Raw genomic sequence first — 20000 nt, 5'->3', positions numbered from 1 at the left:
GGATGAGTGAAGTATCTTGAATTGTCTTGTTGTTGAGATAGGTTCTCTTTCTTTCCTGATGAGAAGATTATATCATTTTACACCGTTTATTCCTTTGGAATAAAACCAATGTTGTCTTCGAAACATATGTCGAAAGTAACAGAATTTGAATAACACATGCGTTAAACGCCATTTATTTACTTATATATATATATAATATATATATATATATATATATATATATGTGTGTGTGTGTGTGTGTGTGTGTGTGTGTGTGTGCGTGTGTCTGTGTGTGTGTATGTGTGTATGAGACGCACGTCCACCAAGTTTGTGAAAAAACTGCTTTCAGCTGACCAAAAACACATTCAAGATCTCCTTGATTGTGTCAATAACGATGAAAGCGTTTTGAAAACATTGCATAAGCCTCTGAGCAGGTATCGCCAAGCTCTTGGGAAAATTTGATGCGGATTCTCCGTTCAACTTTCTGTCATGGTCAATGCAGCGGTCACACACTACACGCCTTCCTTGCAAGCACTGCTGTAAACAGCATAAGTGAGCTAGAGCATTAAAACTTGGTGCACATACACACCAGCGTTCAAGGTCAATTTTTGCCATGAAGCTTCACTCTGCGTGCTTTAGACTTGTTACTGAAGCAAAATCTGCATGCTTATTGATCAGACCATATATGTATGCAAGTATGCATGTATGTATATATGTACGCATGTATGCATGTATGTATGGGTGGATGAATGAATGGATGGATGAATGGATGGATGGACATGAAAATAAATCTACTATGTAGTTTTATCAGTTTTATATAGAACAAAAATTTGCCCATTCTCTCAGATTATTAGAATGTGTTTAGGGAAACCTTAGCTCAGCATGAGCTTGTGAGAACCCCTGGGGAGGGATATATTTAACTACTCAAGTGCTAAAATGAAAACCATTAATGCATTGTATATAATTGTTTTATTGTTCTAATGCAAAATTGCCTTACAATTGCAAATATTTTTATAGTACAATCAAACGTTGTATAGACAGCGTTATAAGAGATTATTCTCTTTTAAGATTTCTAAACACATCTGAGGTTTTTATTTCTTAGTTTGTGGTCATTACCTATCTTAATACAATACTTAGACCTAGCCTAAAACTAATTTTGTAAGTCTCCTACTATTGAACAACGCGTACCTAATCCTCTCGAAATTGCTACTAATCCGAGACCTTTCTGTTATTGATGTTTGCTCCTTTGTTAACTTACACCCATCCTATACCAAAAAATGCAATCTAAATATTCTGCTCGGCTTAAAACTATTTCAGCTTTCAACACCTTCTGATTTCGTAGAAAGTTCAAATATAGTTCACAATATAATACTGCTCTCATATCGATAATGGAGAAACTGCTACATATGACGGCATCAAAAGTTTCCATCAAAAGTTATCTCACTGACTGTTGTCGAGTAGCTCACCAATAATCTAATTTGGAGCCCATAGAGAAGCTACATTTTACTCTTTTGTAATCTTTTCCAAAGCCTGACCCCGGCCCTTCAGAGCTGATTCGTCTTCTTTCACCTCCATTTTGTCTCGAGTCCTTCGTCAATCTGTCTTTTGTAACTCTTTATAACGCCAGCCTCATCCTCACATCCTGAACTTACTACAATGCTCAGCAAATTACTTGTTACCACCTCTCAGAAATCATGTTCTACCATGATCCTGAAGTCGTCGACTTGCTGTAGACGAACGTCAACCTCGTTTTCTGAAACCTAATAAAAAACCATGGCTACGATTCTCATTCCACACACTACTATGAAAAATAAGTTGGTACAATTGTACTAAAATAAGGACAGCACTGCTTGGTGAAACACGAAAACATAATAAAATCGTTAAGTGTATTAGAGTAAAAATAAAAGCTATTTTAATTTTCGCTCTTTAGATTAAATTTCAATTATAAATCCATTACAAGTATTTCTCATAAAATTCCAATTTTTCTCATTTTCTTTTGGGTATCGACAGTTTCATTTACGCTTTATTCTATTACTCTTGGGGAATGTTAAAATCACGAACAAAAGATTGAATGCAATGAATTTTTGTATTCATATGTATAGTTTTAGTATTTACAATATTTAATAGTAGCTTGTTCACAAAACATTAGCTGATTTAATAATTACGAGGGTGGGCTGAAAAGTTCATAGTCTGACTATAAATGAATGATGCTACAGCTGTGAAATATTGCATGTATTAATTTCAACCTGTTTTTCATTAATGACTGCATTGTATATTTTCAGATAAACTGACATCTGGCTGCTCAAAAAAGACTTCAAATGTAACTGGTAGCGGCTTCTTTTGAAAATGGACAAAATTAGGCATCATGGAGTTATCAAGTTACCTCAGTAAATTTATGTGGAGGTGCGTGGCTTAGTAGTTAGGGTGTCAGCATCATGATCTCAAGATTGTAGTTTCGATTCCTGGACCGGGCGATGCGTTGTGTTCTTGAGCAAAACACTACATTTCACCTTGCTCCAGTCCACACAGCTGGCCAAAATGAGTAGCGCTGCGATGGACTAGCGTCCCGTCCAGCTGGGGAGCATATACGCCATAGAAACCTGGAAACCGGGCCCATGAGCCTGGTTAGGCTTTAAAAGGGTGCATTTATTTTTATTATTTCAGTAAAACTAGTTTAGCTTCGAAGGTCTTTGATGTTGACATGGTTGCAACATTAGGGGATGACGCTCCAGCTTAATCAATAGTGCAAAAGTGAGCAACTGAATTTAGGAGGGAAATGGAGAGTCTTCAAAATAACCTAAGGTCTGGACGTCCTCGAACTGTCACAACTGAGGAAAAGACTTGATCGTGTTTCTTCATCACAAGCCGATTGATGACAGGCGATTGACTATAAATCAAAAGAAGGCTATTTTAGCATACCCACTCCCACATGGCCCCACGTTCTCTGCGACTTGATCAGAGATGCACCAGGGCAATCACATCACGGGAAAAAAACCTGACATTGTTTGAAGTATATCCACCAAGTTTCCTTGAACATTTCCAGGCCCAGAATGAATGCTGGGTTCATCACATTGCGCCATCGATAAAGAAACAATCCATACAGTGGAAACAGTCCACTCCAAAGGCTCCAAAGGAAGTTATGGTCATTTCATCGGCAGGGAAGGTGATGGCCTCAGTTTCAGGCAAGGTGTTTATTGACCATCTGCAGAAGAGCCACACCATCTACAGAAAGTTGAGGTATTTACGAAAGTCTATCAAAATCAAACGCCCAGAAAAAATTGATGAAATGTGTCTTGTTTCTTCATGACAATGCGCCAGCAAACAATGGCTGCTGTGCGTGACTGTGGCTTTGAACTCGTTGATCATTCTCACTATTCTCCTGATTGGACTTCATCCGACTATTATCTGTTTCGCAACATGAAAAAACCACTCTGCTGGGAAGACTATCACAGTGATGGTAACGTCATATCTGTTGTTCATAATTCTTTTGATCAACATGATGAAAGCTTCTTTACCCATGGGAACCAAGCACCGCAACATGGATGGAAGAAGTGTGTGGACCCTAAGGAGGACTATGTTGGAAAAGAAACATCATTTGTTCACATTCCATGAGAGAATCTTCGTTACGCCGTGAACCTTTCAACTAACACTCGTATTTGTTTCATGTGCCCGCGCATGGTCTCAATCCAATGACTGAAATGTGTAAGATAATGGGGTAGAAAACGATAAAAGAACAAGATCATATTGTCTTGCACTGTGAGATTAGATAAGATTAGTAAAGTTCGAATGAGAGACAACAGATAGATTAAGATACAGAAAAATACATACCTAGTAGCTGGTACTTTGGATGCGAGGTAACCACCTGGTATTTGTGTAATAATATATCCCCAGAAAAATGAGCTGTCAACAATTCCGATAGTTTCTGGTGTCCAGCTAAATTCGGGCATCTGGAAAACAAAACAAAAAATATTAACGAGTCAAATAATTGTGTTTGAAAATACCTTCCCGGCAAGTATTTGTCGCATCACTAATGATAATTATAAGATACTTAATTTAATTTCTCCATCACACTTCCGTTCATTTCTTACTTTGTTTACAAACATGCATTTTGTATCATTATTCACTGGATTTTCTTGGATGATATAATATGTATCCAAGACTGAAGTCCTCGATTATCGTTCGGTCGTGCTTTTTGCACAGATCACCGTGGATCTTTCTCTCTAATCTGTTCGGGCTGCCATTGCACTCGGAGTCTTCGCACCGTTGCTTTACGTAGGTTCGATGTAGAATTCCAGATGTAGACTTAATGCTGCCGCTCTCGTTGTACAAAATATACTTTGTCTTGTCCAACTTGACGAAGAGAGCAGCCTGCTTAGCCGGCTGCTATTTTGTCAGGTCATCAGCGTCTAAACTGGCAAAACTGCCGAGTTTTCGTGACAAGGAAGGTAACACTTGAACAAAATGTGAACCAAAAAGAAAGACTGTCAAATTGCACTGGAACTCCTGAGCAGTCAACGGCCATCCAATCATTACATAAATATGTATATATTACGTTTTGTTCCATTTTTTATCTTGATTTTGTTATATATACATATAGCGGCGTAAGTGCACTTTTGATCTCCTGTATGTAAGTAAGAGCCCTATTATCGTGAATTACCAATTCCAAACGTCAATAATAACGACGGGAAGAACACAGCTTTGTTAATTTCAATGCGATACAGTTGCGACACTGTTTTCTGCGCCGTTGCGTCACTGTTGCGGCACTGTTGCGGCACTGTTGTGACTCTGTTGAGGCACTCTTGCGGTGCTGTTGCGACACTGTCGCTATTTCTTAGTTCTCGGAAACAAGTATTAGAAAATTGAGAAGCAATTCCATAGATGTAGAGCTTCTCATGTCTTATCCATTAACAAAATAAAGCAGAGCTGTATTCAAACAAGCAACTGATTGACGAAAAGATCTTTTAAGTAATGGTTGCCTTATAATTTTGCCAGACTAAACGGTAAGTGAAGCATTCAGAAAATATTAACTATTGAATGATAAATCGTTTCTTTGTATTGTATTTTCATTCATCCCAAACTGTTTCATATATTTGTGATCCTAAATGTATATATATATATAGATATATGTGTGTGTCTGTGTGTATCCATTGCCTTGGTTGCTTCACAGAGGTTCAGATACATTAAACACTGATAGTAATTGGACATATCATTACTGTTTCCGACATACATACCAATATACAAGAAGAATTGGTCGGAAGAAATAAACAGGAAAGATAGAAGAGCATCAAGGTTCGAAACGAAGAGATGATGGAGAGCAAGGAAGCCAAAGCAGTAGCGAAACATACACAGAAGGGGGAAGGGGTGACATCGGCAAAAATCATAGTGCGAGAGAAGGTGAGTGCGTAAGGAGACTACGTACGTGTAAGTATGTGATGTGAAAGTGGACGTGAGGATGTGCTTGTCTGTATAATATGTCTTCCCTTATACACATATACACACCATCCGAATGTATTCAAATATTTGTGTGAGTATACAAATACACACACACACACACATATATATATATATATGTCTATGTATATATATATATATAATATATATATATATATAATATATATATATATATATATAGATAGATAGATATAGATAGATAGATAGATAGATAGATAGATAGATAGATAGATAGATAGATAGATAGATAGATAGATAGATATAGACATTATGTTATACGGGCACATACACACACACATACACACATACACACATACACACACACAGAGGAAGATACCCCGCACCCTTATATATATGCACGTACAGAGAGAAGGAAAATGAAAGAAATACCGCAGTAAACCAGCAATGAAAACAACCATCATATTAGAGAACGCCATACAAACCACCCCATCTCATTCAAATACCTTTTTATGTCTTCCAATCATTATTGCTTTAACAATGAAATCTATTTTTTCTTCTTTTTTTTTTCAATCTGAAAACTGCTTGATTTATGGAATACTCTAATTACAGCTATTTATTTCCCTTGCTAGCTGCACTCTTCATCCGGAAGTTTCCTTTGCGTTGAGTCAATTTACGTTCTTGTTAATATATATTCTTACATTGCTTGCCTTTCTTCGCATTATATGCATACATACATAGCAACATATATATATATATATATATATATATATATAAATTTACACGCGTACATACACATACTCATACATATATATATGTAAAGAAATATATCAATAAATCTACACATATGCTCTTTTTCTATACAAGGATGCATACATGCATACATACATACATACATACATACATACATACATACATACATACATATCTATATATGTGTGTGTGTATGTATATTATATTCAAAATTACAAGTAAATTTTATATATGCAGATAAGTAGGGACGCTTATGAAATCTAGGGTATAGCATCAAGAAATCGAATAATCTCAGCTCTATAACAACATACATATATAAATATATGTATGAATGTATGTATATATGTATGTATATGTCTGTGTGTATGTGGGTGGTAGGGTATGTGTGTGTGTTATTGGTTTATATGCATATTTACCTATATACTCTCTTACACAAACAAACACACACACACAGACAATCTCATACTCACCCACACACACGTATACAAACACACGTTATTTGATGGGTCCGCAATAGATGTGTTTTTCTATGAATATATTGGGTACGTTTTCTGTTTGTCTGATTGCTGACTGGTGTACGGATTATTCGATTCTTCTTTGTTTTTCCTTCGCGGAAAATGTACTCTAAGTGAAATTGTTAAGTCCGTAATTACTCTAGTAGGTCGCTCCAAAATTGGCTACATTTGCCGATCAGGAATCAGCGTTAAACTTCCTGTGTGCAATCGGAAATCAGTAGGAACCAAAGATAAGAATAAATCTAATAGGGGCCAATATGAACATGTGTACTGGAATATATGTGAAGATATGCATGCCTGATATGTACGCTTGAATATAACGTTTGAAGGTATACATGTATGCGTGTGCATGGGTGCTTACATATGCGTGTGTGTAGACGAGTGTGCTTGTTTTCTTGTGTGTGTGTGTTTATATATATGTTTCTGTTTGCATATGTATATATGCTTGTATATGCGTTCTGTGACGTTACTAGAATTTGTCACAAAAACTCCCTGGTGATCTTATCCACATAAGTAAGTAATGTGTTTTGTTTGTTTGTCTTTTCTCCTCAGTGCTGGTAAACCAATCGTAATTCCTGAATACCACTGAGTATACTAATGTTGTGGCAGGTTCTACGTCATTCTCAACGATGAGCAGTTATTTCGTCGACCACGTGAATTTTACTTTCAAAATTAACGTGTATGTGGCTGTGTATACCACGGCCACGAGTTCATTTAACGCACTTCTCAGGCTAAGTCATAGCGATGCAATATGACAATGGTGAGCTTTGCGGAGAGAATGAGAGAGAAGTAGTGATCCCAGTAGTAGGTCTGGACTTTATTTAACGTTCCTCCTCTCTCGATCGATAAAATAAGTACCAGTTGAGTACAGGATGTTTTGCAATCCAATTACCACACGCCACTCCGAACATGCTGGCCTTGTGCCATAATTTGAAACCGATATTTTCAATAAAATTGCATGTTCGTAGTTTCATATGAAAATTCGCTAAAATACACAACGTACGTGGAAATGTAAACGTTTGAGACCAGATTAATATTTTATCGATTTAACATTAAACTACATTGTTACATAGATTAATGTTGAGTTTTGCACATTTAAAATTTTAAATGTATCACTTATATCTATTTTAAATGCACACAGTTAAAAATCACTGTTTTCGCATCCTTCTCAGAAGAAAGTAGATTTAGTGAAAGAAGTCATTAACTTTACAATTAAAATAATCACCTGTTTTACTTTTGAGAACAATTAATTGCTCCAATTATCAGAAATGCATTCTAAATTATATTCATTTAAAATACAAAATTGATTTATATAAATAATCAATAATCAAAAATTCGTAATTAAATATTTGTACAAGATTCGAATAAGCTGAATTTTAGCGATAGAAAGTGTATGATTTAATTATAAATCTTGGTAAATAGCAACAAAACTCCTTGTTTGTTACATAGGCATATGTGTATGTGAGTGCATATTTTACATGCGTTTGTGTATCACCAACTATAAGCATTTTGTATTGTGCATACAGAAATGTGTCAGTTTGTTCTAGTGTTTCATATTTATTAGTTGTACGTGTTTTGGTTTGTATTAACCATCGACTAATTCCACGCAATGCCAACGTCCTACGCCATGCTGGAGCAACAACTACGCATAGGAATACCTTAGCATTTTTTGTGTGAATTGATAGTACATTTATAGGTGAAGGACTGGTGGTGGTGCAGTTACTGAGTGAAATTTCGAATAAGTATTTTGCTTGGTGTATGTATATATGTATGCGTATGGATGTGTGTGACTGTACACAAAGTGTAATTCTGTATGCTTCTACAATATCTTGTTAATTGAACCGCAAGGCATTATTTTCATTTAATTTTGATCAGTAGAAGTAACCTGACAATGATTTCTTTTAGTCAAACTACATTTGTACCTTTGCCGTTAATTTATACATGTATAAAGACTCAGGAAAGAGATAGATGTCAAATCAATTGATACACATTCAAATGCTAACTCACGCATCTCCGATTGGATGCAACTCGATTTACTTCGCCAGCAACATGGCCATCATTCTCACATCTAGCTGAGTTCTACCAGCGAAAGAAACTTTACGAAGCTGCTTAAATCTAATAGAATTAGTAGTTAAACATACCTCAAATACAAATTATCTTCACTAAACGATACATTGGATGTAGTTCTAATTACATGTAGAGGCATGGATAAAAATTTGAGCATTCGTTCACTTTTTTAGGACCGACAAAGAATCGTTCAATAAGAGCGAAGAGCCGTAATGCTATATATAAATCTGTTGCGGTTGACTCTTAGCCCACTTCCGTAAGCAAACGTACGAGACATTGTATTGTAATATATCATAGTCTTTTTTCTTTTCTTTGAACTATTTTACAACGAGTTGTTTGCTACTCTTGGGACGATTGTTAAACGTAAATTGCTGTGATTTCCATATCAGGGATCGCCCAAGTTTATTTCGTCTGAGAATCTCGCAAAAATACAAACTTGTTTTCTCATGCCAATGCTATTTACGGAACATAAAATGTGTTAAAAAATAGTTCCATATCTATATATTTTGAATGGTAACGTATCAACAGAAAACTGGGGAATTGCAATCGCTGCATATATATATCATTTAGATGCATTTATATACTTTAAGAGAGTCTCTGTAGTTGTTGCTTGATTGTCAAATGGTTTAATGGGTTATTAGAAGTGTTCGTGATTCGTTTCTGCTATATAGCCTTTCAGTAGAGAAAAACATAGAATATAGCCTGAGATATATTAATCGGCTCAACCGTACAGAGACGCGATGGACAGAAACACGTACATATATATACAAACATACAATAAGGTAGATTTTAAGCGATAGTCAGACAAGTGAGTAGAATAATGCTTCCGGTACATATAGATTTACCTATATACATGCAGGCATACCCACTTATACGCACGCACACACACATATGTATGTGTGTGCGTGCACACATACACGCTCACATTTCATACAAAGACACATCGATCAATGATACAGTTAACTAAGATAGAGAAATACAAATGTATAGCAAGAGGTCTTAAACTTTATGGATGTTACAGCTTTAAGCTTCTAAAGCAATATTGCCTAATGCGTTTACTTTTCCATTCAAGTGCAGATACTGCCATTTGAGATACTTGAATAAGCTACCAAGAAATACATTCTTCTGTTGCTATTAAAATCTACACGGTATGGCGGCCATCGACTGCAAGCTACTATTGTCTGTTCTTTCTTGAGCCATGCCTGACTCACAAGGGCCGGTTTCCCCGGTTTTCTTGGCGTATAGGTTCCCCACCTGGACGGGACGCCGATCCGTCGCAGGTGAGCTGCAAGATGCGGGAAGTAAGAGTGAAAGTTGTGGCGAAAGAGTCAGCAGAAGTTCGTCATTAATTTCTGCTGAAGTCGCGTGGAGTTTAGGTATTTCGCTCATAAATACATACATCGCCCCGTCTGAGATTCGAACCTGCGATCCTTCGACCGCGAGTCCGCTGCTCTAACCACTAAGACATGCGCCTCCACGCAAGCTACTATGGGTATAGTTATCTATATCTTTTAACTTTTGTATGTGTCAAACTTTGGACCAAGGCAATGCTATGGTGCCGTTTTGAAGAATTTATTCGAACAAAGCGACCCAAGTCTTGTACTTATTCCATCGGTATTTTTTACCAACCGCTAGGTTACGGTGACGTAAACAAACCTACACCAGTTGTGAAGCAGGAAGAGTGTGACAAACACAAAATCAGTCCTTAAAATTCACTGGGGCACCGCCATGAATTTTTAGTAGAACCAAATGACCTCAGAACTTCTTTTTAAAAGTCCTGGTACTTATTCTATCAGTGTCTTTGGCCGAAACTTTCAGGTACAGAGACATATACAAGCGAAAACTTGTTGCCGAGCAGAAGGACAAACACAGACAGAAATATATTCACCTTGATCCTAGCCTTGGTCTGGCATCACGTTTTACGGCCTCGAGTCGGAGGAAAGGCAAAGTTGAATTCGATGTTATTTGAACTCAGAACGGAGAGAGCCGGACGAAATGCCAGTGAGCATTTTGTGTAGCACGGTAATATTACTAGCAGTTCAACAATTCTTTCTTCTATAGACACAAAGCCTGAAATTTGAGCGAGGAGGATCAATCTATTATATCGATCCCAAAGCGCAGTGAAATCTTTATTTCATCGACCATGAAAGGATGAAAGGCAAAGTCGACCTCGGTGGTATTTGAAATTTGAAGGTAAAGACAGGTCAAATACTGCTATGCATTTTCCTCCAGGAGGTAACTATTCTGCCAAGTCAAACATAGTAAAACAAATTCCCCATAGGTGTTCAATCAATATTGCATACATTACTCTGTTCAAAGTTACCAGCACAATCTCCCGATGTGACAGAGAGCAGCAAGAATATATAAAACAATAATCACCAGAACGACTGCAATGACAGCAGCTGAAACAATAACCACAACAACACCAGCAACAATCATTTAATATAGTAAATAGTAATACTAATAACGCCATTCAAACTGGAGAAATACGTTCATATAACATATATATATATATATATATATATATATTTGTGTGTGTTTGTGTGTGTATGCGTGTGTATGTGGGTGTGTATACGAGCAAAACTCCCCCCCCCCGTCCAATGGACGGTGCTGAGTTCTCAAACATTTAAACAAAATTTTCTCAAAACAACTTGTCCGACCGTCCCATAGGCCTCACCTTTGAGAAACACTGATTTAACCTAAATTTGAGACACCAGCCAAAGAAGAAATAAAGATATACTTTTTTTCTATTCCAAGAAAAACGATTTTACAAATGCACGTTCCCACGGCTTTATCGATCGCATTCTCACTTGGAATCTAGTTTTGTAGTTTTTTTCAACACTTATACACGCTCTGATACTGTCGGTATCTACATATCCATCGGATGGAGGATGCCAGAGATCCTACAAGACACACAGACAGACAGAACGGATTTTATATTTTATATATATATATATATTATATATATATATATATATATATATATATATATATATAAACGATCCATACACAAACTCTAAGGCGATATTTTATCAGTAAATATTACTAAGAAATAATTCATTACAAAAATAAATTCTATAGCACGCATATATGTTTAAACACACAGAAATTTTTAATACAAACTGTGCATTTTTTATAGAAAAATATGATTACATTTTATATATTTTGGTGTATTTTCTGGTTATTGTTGTTTTTTGTTATATATATTTTTAGCATCTTAAACTCCGTTATTGGAAGTTTAAGTAGATACCAATCTCACCAGTTTCCTAATCTGCACTCGGCTGCAACAGAGATCTTTGCAGTATGACATCACCGATATTGGTATAATTATATGTGTCTCTGTGTGAGTATGTGTGTATGTATGTATTTATGTATGTATGGATTATGTATGTGTTTATGTATGAGGGATTGTGTGTATCAGAGTTTATGCATGTATGTTCACGCTTGTGTATGCATATGTGAGCACCCGTCTCGTTTCTTAATTAGAAATATTGAAAGACTTTAGTTACTATGTGTATGTTGATACGTCAGACTCAACTCCTTAAAGCATTATTAAAACATTAACTATCTACATGTTTATATAAGTACGTGTGCATATACATATATAATAGGCGTAGGAGTGGCTGTGTGGTAAGAAGCTTGCTTACAAACCACATGGTCCCTGGTTAAGTCCCACTGCGTGGCACCTTGAGCAAGTGTCTTCTACTATAGCCTCGGGCCGACCAAAGCCTTGTGAGTGGATTTGGTAGACGGAAATTGAAAGAAGCCCGTCGTATATATGTGTATATATATATATATATATGTATGTGTGTAAATGTGTTTGTGTGTCTGTGTTGCCCCCCCCCCAACATCGCTTGACAACCGATACTGATGTGTTTGCGTCCCCCTAACTTAGCGGTCCAGCAAAAGAGCTCGATTGATAGGTACTAGGCTTATAAAGAATAAGTCCTGGGGTCGATTCGCTCTTGTGGATTTAGCGATCAAGCATGGCGGCGAAGCCATTCGGTGATGGAATAGCCACTGCTGACATGTCTGTAACTTTACACATAAAACAAGTCTATTCCAGGGATCTAGCTTCGCTTATGAGGCGGTTTTTCACCTCTGTCAGTATATGAAAACGTTCTTCCTTGTGGTTCTAAGGGTTTAAAGTCTTATTTCTAGTAACATAGGTACTACCCAGACCCTCGGTCACAATAATGACGATTGAACTATTCCCTTTTGGTTTTATATATAGCTGCCTCTATTATTTCATATATATAAAGAGAGAGAGAGGGCAAGTCCAATTAGAGGTTATAAAAACCGTCTAATGGATATTTGTATCCAGTGAATTACTGGTGTATTACCTATATGTGATTATGAGTATTAGTATCAATGCTCATAAAGGATTGATAAGGAAAGGGTGATAAAGTCGCTTATATCAATGCAGATTAAAACTATGTCCTGTTATTATTATTATTGTAATTTTTGTATTATTTTTGTATTTAGATTCGTGTAACATCATCCGTTTTCCCGTCCTTGTTTCGTATACATTCGATCCTTTTCCAAGGAATCTAATGCTTTTAGCTTAGTCTTTCCTTCGGGCTGGCCACATTGGAGCAATCTCAAGATTAATCAGCCGAAATTGCGAGGATGATCCGGTCCTTGACTGAAGATTAAAGGCTTCGAATGACCCGTCCGTGTTTTTTGAATCGTCTATCTGGATGTTTTGCGTTCTTATCCCATTTTGTAAATGTTTAAATATATAAATATATATATATATATAATATATATATATATATATATATATATATATATATATATATATATATATATATATATATATATATATTATCTCTAAAAAAATCACGAATTATTATAAATCTACAACAAAGCATTGTACGATACACGATTTTAATAACAATGATGTGCTTTTTAAAACTTTTCGCTTTTAAAATTTTTTTCTTGTCTGGTCTCTTTGTATCCTGTTTTTAATTAAAATTTCTTGGTTCTTTACTTCAAAGCCATGGGAAACATTCTATCTCATTACACTCTACGTATCACGAACAAGGTTTCAATACCAAATATTGTTTCATGACCTATTATTTATGGATTAAAATTAATTTCTTTGTTCTTATCGTAAATCTAAAGACATCTTGAAATAAATTTCCCTTTTATGTCTTAATCCACTCATTTTCATTACGGTCTTGAATTATATATTAATTTTGTTTATCAGCAACATTCTCTAGCCGGTTCTCTCCCGGCTTACTCAGAGAAAGCTTGAAAGTAATGATTGTAAAATCATTAAAGAATTTCTTAGTTTGCTAAAACTCCAAATTTCGACTGTTATAATTACTGATTATATGCACAGAAAATAGAATTCAAGGTTACGTTTCTTCATTGGAATCTCAAGTAGGAAAATACATGGTCGAGCACCGAACACAATTCCTAAAATTCATATATTGTGGTTTCTTGTTCACTCTTACTCTTTTACTCTTCTACTTGTTTCAGTCATTTCACTGTGGTCATGCTGGAGCACCGCCTTTAGTCGAGCAAATCGAACCCATGACTTATTCTTTGCAAGCCTAGTACTTATTTTATCGGCCTATTTTGCCGAACCGCTAAGTTACGGGGACGTAAACACACCAGCATCGGTTGTCAAGCGATGCTGGGGGGGACAAACACAGACACACAAACATATACACACACACACATATATATATATATATACATATAATCGACGGGCTTCTTTCAGTTTCCTTCTACCAAATCCCTTCACAAGGCTTTGGTTGGCCCGAGGCTATAGTAGAAAACACTTGCCCAAGGTGCCACGCAGTGGGACTGCACCCGGAACCATGTGGCTGGTAAGCAAGCCACTTACCACACAGCCACTCCTACGCCTCTTCATGTTTTCTTCATTATGGGATTAAATTCATAGAAGCGAGGGTGACATTCGACTGAAATAGTTTTCTTTCAATTATGTCTCTAAAATGTTTCTTTCTAGTTGACGAAACCTAATGTCACGCAATTTTATCTGCCCATTCGAAACAAAAATCATGTGAATCAATAGGAAGACGATGGTACCCTTATATGAAACGGTAAATGACCCGACCAATGTAGTTTAATTAATTAACTCTTAGTGTGTAACAAAGCCTATCTTAATAAATTAAAATGTAAGTTAAAAATGTTCGATCAATGTACAAAAAGTCCCGCAACGAAAAATAAACAGTAAAAACAAAACAGATTTTATATCTCATGTGCTCGTCCCGTCCATTTTCTAGTGTTCCTAGATCTTCAGCAAAGAATGATTACAAATTTACAAATTTATAGCTATTTTGTGATGTTACAATAACAGTTAATGAGTACCCCGGTTAGTTACACCTACAGACGGATAATATGCATTAATTTACTTCTTTATGATGCACAACAAATCCATTCTCTTGTGTAATTTTCAAAAGTTGCAGAATAATTGTTTTTATTAACATACATTTCTAGCCTCAGTTGGAAATGTAGTCAAAGCAGTTATTGTTGTGCAACAGGTTTATTCTCTCTTTGAATACCAAAAAAATAGACTCGATATATACATCTTAACAAGGAGTTAAGTTAATATATGCATATTCGACTGAATATGCATATATATCTATAGTCCGTCGTATCCAGGCTTACATATACGTGTGTGTGTGTGTGTGTGCCTTTCTGCCGGTTTTGTACCCCCTCTACCTCCACTTGACAACCGATTTTGGTGTGCGTTAAGTCTTGGCAACCTAGGGATTCACCAAAAGAGACCGATGGAATAAGTATCAGGCTTTACAAAAACGATAATGAGTAATGGGATCGATGCCTTCGTTTGACAAAAATTATTCAAGGCGGTGCTCCAGCATTACCGCAGTTTAATGAATGATATAAGCAACATATAAACGATAAAAGATCTCAACATGAAAGTCTTATAGATATAGATATGAGCTCATATATGAAATATTATTGCGCGAATATTTCTGATTATATCAACTCTCTAAGTCCTCATTTGCATGTCCTGTGTGCCATGAACTGCAATTATGTGTTACAATTATAAATGACACATTTGGCTCATTATAACTCATTTTAAATTCCTACATTGACTGACGGCTGCATCAAGATAAATCGCCTGTTTATCAGAGTTATGCATTTAAATTATCGGAAACGTAACTTATGTTTTAGCATTTTCTAACATTGAACAAGCATACCCTAGCTACATATTTTGACAAAGAATAATGCCTTGCTAGAATATGTAGTCAAATCTTATATAATATAGACCCTAGATAACACAAAGGTTACTTACAGCAGAAATGATTTTTTATTTTATCATGTGTCTACTCAACACAGTCTTTAGACTAAACTACAACCCCAACTGCTAAAGCCACTGCAGCAATAGCAACAACAGCAGAGTAGCAACAGCAACAACAACAACAACAACAGCAACTATAACAACAACACCAATCAGTTATTATAGTTTACTTTCATGCTCGAGAATCAAATGAATATTTAATATCTGTTGATATCATGAATGATAAAATTCGCTGCAAAAAATATAGAATACAGAATGGCTTAGAATATGGAACAGTGAAGTAAGTCACATTCCATGAGGATTAGTGTTACTTTTTTTTCATATTTTTCTCACACATTATAGGTTCTGCTTAGAAATTGTGCATGATTCCGTGTTTATAAAATGTTTATCGGTAATAAATCAGAATCCGTTTGGCAATATCTATCTTTGGCTAATTGCAAAAATCAAAATAATAACGTACTAGGTTTTAAATTTTGGCACAAGGCCAGCAATTTCGGGGGAGGAAGTGTGTCAATTACATCGATCCCAGTGTTGAACTGGTACTTTTTTCCCAGATCCCCCAAAAGTGAAAGGCAAAGTCGACCGAAGTGGAATTTGGAGCCAGAACGTAGAGACGAACGAAATGCCGCTAAGCTTTTTGCCCGACCTGCTCACCGCCTTATACTAGGTATATATCGATAACAGAGCTAATGGCCGTATTTATCTACGGTATCATCATTTACTCTAAGTATTCCACCTTAACTAAATTGAACAAGCCACGCTACATTTACACTGAACGAACCAAAGCGTAAACCTACTTCAGAAAAGTTGTGATAAGTAAGCCGTCCGTGAACGTCAGTAGCACTGAGATATATAAGTGGCTAAAATAATTTACACTTTGATTATGTTGTCTACTATTAGTATAAAACTACTATGATTGACAATGTTATAGCAGTAATGATCTAGAACCATGCCAATATACATACTGTAATACGAAATATTTGCGATTTATTCTCCTACCGTACTCATTTTATCGTGTAAGCATGAGAGATAATGAGTTGAAACACTTTTATGAAATTGATTCAGTCATTATATCCGATATCGACTTATAAACTACCAACCGTCAAGTCTAAATAATTGTCTAACTTCATAGGAATACTCACCAAATTAACTCGAAATTACACTCAGCTGTGTTAAAAAAGGAAAGTCATATATTTCTCCAACACACATTGTACATCAAACAAAAACGGAAAGATACCGGCCAGGTCAACTTTGATTATAGGTTTGATTAATCAGGCCAGACGTGAAGCTAATCAATCATCGAATAGCTCCTCTCAATCACATAGCTATGCCTGCTTTACTTACTCCTTAGTAGCTTTATGGAAGATAAAAAGGTGTCAACTTCTCAGTAAAACTTTGCTGCATTACGTAATACACAAAGACTGACGGATCCGATCATGGAGACTTCTTAGGGTCGGTTAATTTCCTAGAAAAAGCATACAAGTGTCCTTCAATTCGTACACATAGATTCTTAAATAAGAACTTAGATAATATAATTCTCCGTGCCTTAAAAAATATTCGATGGACATATGCCTTTGGACATATGCCTGCTTGATCAGAGCTCAGTTTGATTTAAGCAAGGAAAACACTACTGAAATGAAATGTATTCAAGATTCTCAAAATATTAGGCTCCCTTATTCGTTTAGAATCTGTGGTCCATTCCTTTTACGTATGTCCAGGTATGTACCAAAAGCAAGTGTTTACGATAAATAAAACAATTAGAAAAATACTAAAGAAAAGAAAAGAAAGTGCAGAGAATTTAATAATAATATGGAAGTAAATAAATAAAAATACGGTGAACTTACTCTCACTTCGGTTGTGTTCTGCGAAGAATCAATGTCTGTGTCGTTGTTTACCATCATTACAATGGCCACGCCCATGTTACATCTAATACCGAAGGAGATGAGGAAGCCTAAACTACTGAGCAATGCTATTAAGTAACGTTGCCTGGACTGGAAACACATGCATTTGGGTGCTGGGACTGGTGGTAAGGGCCCTGGCATCGGTAAAGTTTTCCTTGGCCCGGGTGGCGATTCATCATCACCATACGTCTCGTCGAGTTCGTCATAATTAACAAGAGTCTTTTCATCCTGGCCCTTTTTTATCAACCTGAAATGAGAAATAGAAAGACTATTAAAATGAGGTTAAAAGTTTCATAAACGATAATGGATTAATGAAGCAAAATGTATTATTTGTTCTTGTCTTGTGTACCCTGTGGAATGAACAGAAAAAAACAGTCAAGAATCATCACACTTGATACAATACAGCAGATAAAGTACATCACAGAGGGATTATTATCAAAGACGATCAGGAAAGGAAAAGTCTCTTAATTGGTGTATGGAGATGAGAGCAAAACACTAAATATCGCTGAAAACTTATCGCATTATAAAGAACTGGAAACATCAAAATTAAGATTGAAAGCCAAATCGATTCACATAGTAACAAGTGCACCAAAAATTATATAAAAAAAATATAAGATGCAGATAAAATATATAACCAAATAAGACTTATAGATATATAACAGTATAAATAATACATGACTAACAAACGCACAGTTCTGTGTAAAGTACTTTTAATTCGATGCAAAAATCGAACACAAAATGAAACACTAAAAGAAACAAAAGTACAATGAGCTCCGATTTGTTTTTTTGTTTTTTTTCAAAACTGACAGTAAACTTTCAACATACCCCATAGAACGTCTAACTCCAGAGACTCGTTACCCAAGAAAAGAAAATACATACACACATGCACACACGCACACACATGCGCACACAAACACACACACACACACATTACATATTCTACATAACCATCGCAACATAAGATTATGCAAATCATATCCATATACAATCATCGTCCGACATTCAAATGCATTCTGTGCACCAATAGCAATGCTCATATCCCATGTTGCCATACTGTTCCCCCTCACAAACGCGCACACATACATACACATAGATATGACGAAGTATATTATATATATATGTGTGTGTGTGTGTGTGGAGGCGCAATGGACCAGTGGTTAGGGCAACGGGCTCGCGGTCGGAGGGTCACTGTTTCAATTCCCAGACCGGGTGTTGTATGTGTTTATTGAGCGAAAACACCTAAAAACTCCACGAGGCTCCTGCAGTACAACGACCCCTGTTGTACTCTTTCTCCACAACTTTCGCTCACTCTCTCTTCCTGTTTCTTGAGTAACGCTGCGATGGACTGGCGTCCCGTCCAGCTGGGGGGAACACATACGCCACAGAAACCGGGAAACCGAGCCCATGAGCCTGACTAGGGCTTGAAAAGGGCGACGAAATTGGAATATGTATATATATAATGTACAAAATATGTTTATATATTCGTATATTTATATGTTCGTCTTTCGACGTATGTGTATGCGTTTCTTATTCATTCATATTTTCCACTGTCTCGTTGACTCTCCAAAGTTCTTTCATTCCATGCGGCTTCTTCTTTCAGATCAACTAATCCAGATGTCACACGCACCAAGGTCTTATATTTTATTATATCTATTTTATTATATCTATTTTATTATATCTATTTTATTATATCTATTCACATTCATTGCTATAACTTATTGTGTGGGGAAACAAACAAAAGCGATGCCTTAACTACTTGTCTACCTGTTAATATTATTGCTACCACTTATGTGTTTCCGTGACTGCTTAAGCAAACATGCATATTCTCATACATACTCTCCAAATTAAGTTTATACCCATACATGCACACATACATTCTTACATGCATACATACACATACATACATACGTGTATGATATATACATTCACAAACGCGCGCGTGCATACATACATACATACATACATACATACATACATACATACATACGTACATACATACATACATACATACATACATACAATAGTACAAAGGTAGAGGAAAAATAGGAACATTTATGGTAAATTAATGTGGAAATT

At 36.1% G+C, this 20000-nt stretch overlaps 1 protein-coding gene across 2 annotated transcripts in view; it reads right to left on the bottom strand.

The window, feature by feature from the left end:
- The window catches only part of LOC115220451 (vesicular glutamate transporter 1-like), a 406828-nt gene that overhangs the window by 77655 nt on the left and 309173 nt on the right, over positions 1-20000 (bottom strand). For both annotated transcript variants that reach the window (XM_029790578.2, XM_036509888.1), the window contains exons 2-3: positions 17868-18171; positions 3808-3926 (exon numbers count right to left, since the gene is read on the bottom strand). In XM_029790578.2, the coding sequence (XP_029646438.1) occupies positions 3808-3926; positions 17868-18171 (423 nt within the window). The remainder of the gene's footprint in view (positions 1-3807; positions 3927-17867; positions 18172-20000) is intronic.

Source organism: Octopus sinensis, linkage group LG16 (genome assembly GCF_006345805.1).
Source record: "Octopus sinensis linkage group LG16, ASM634580v1, whole genome shotgun sequence".
NCBI classification, from domain to species: domain Eukaryota; kingdom Metazoa; phylum Mollusca; class Cephalopoda; order Octopoda; family Octopodidae; genus Octopus; species Octopus sinensis.
The sequence above is the reverse complement of the archived record's forward strand: the minus strand, read 5'-3'. Positions and strand labels throughout refer to the sequence as shown.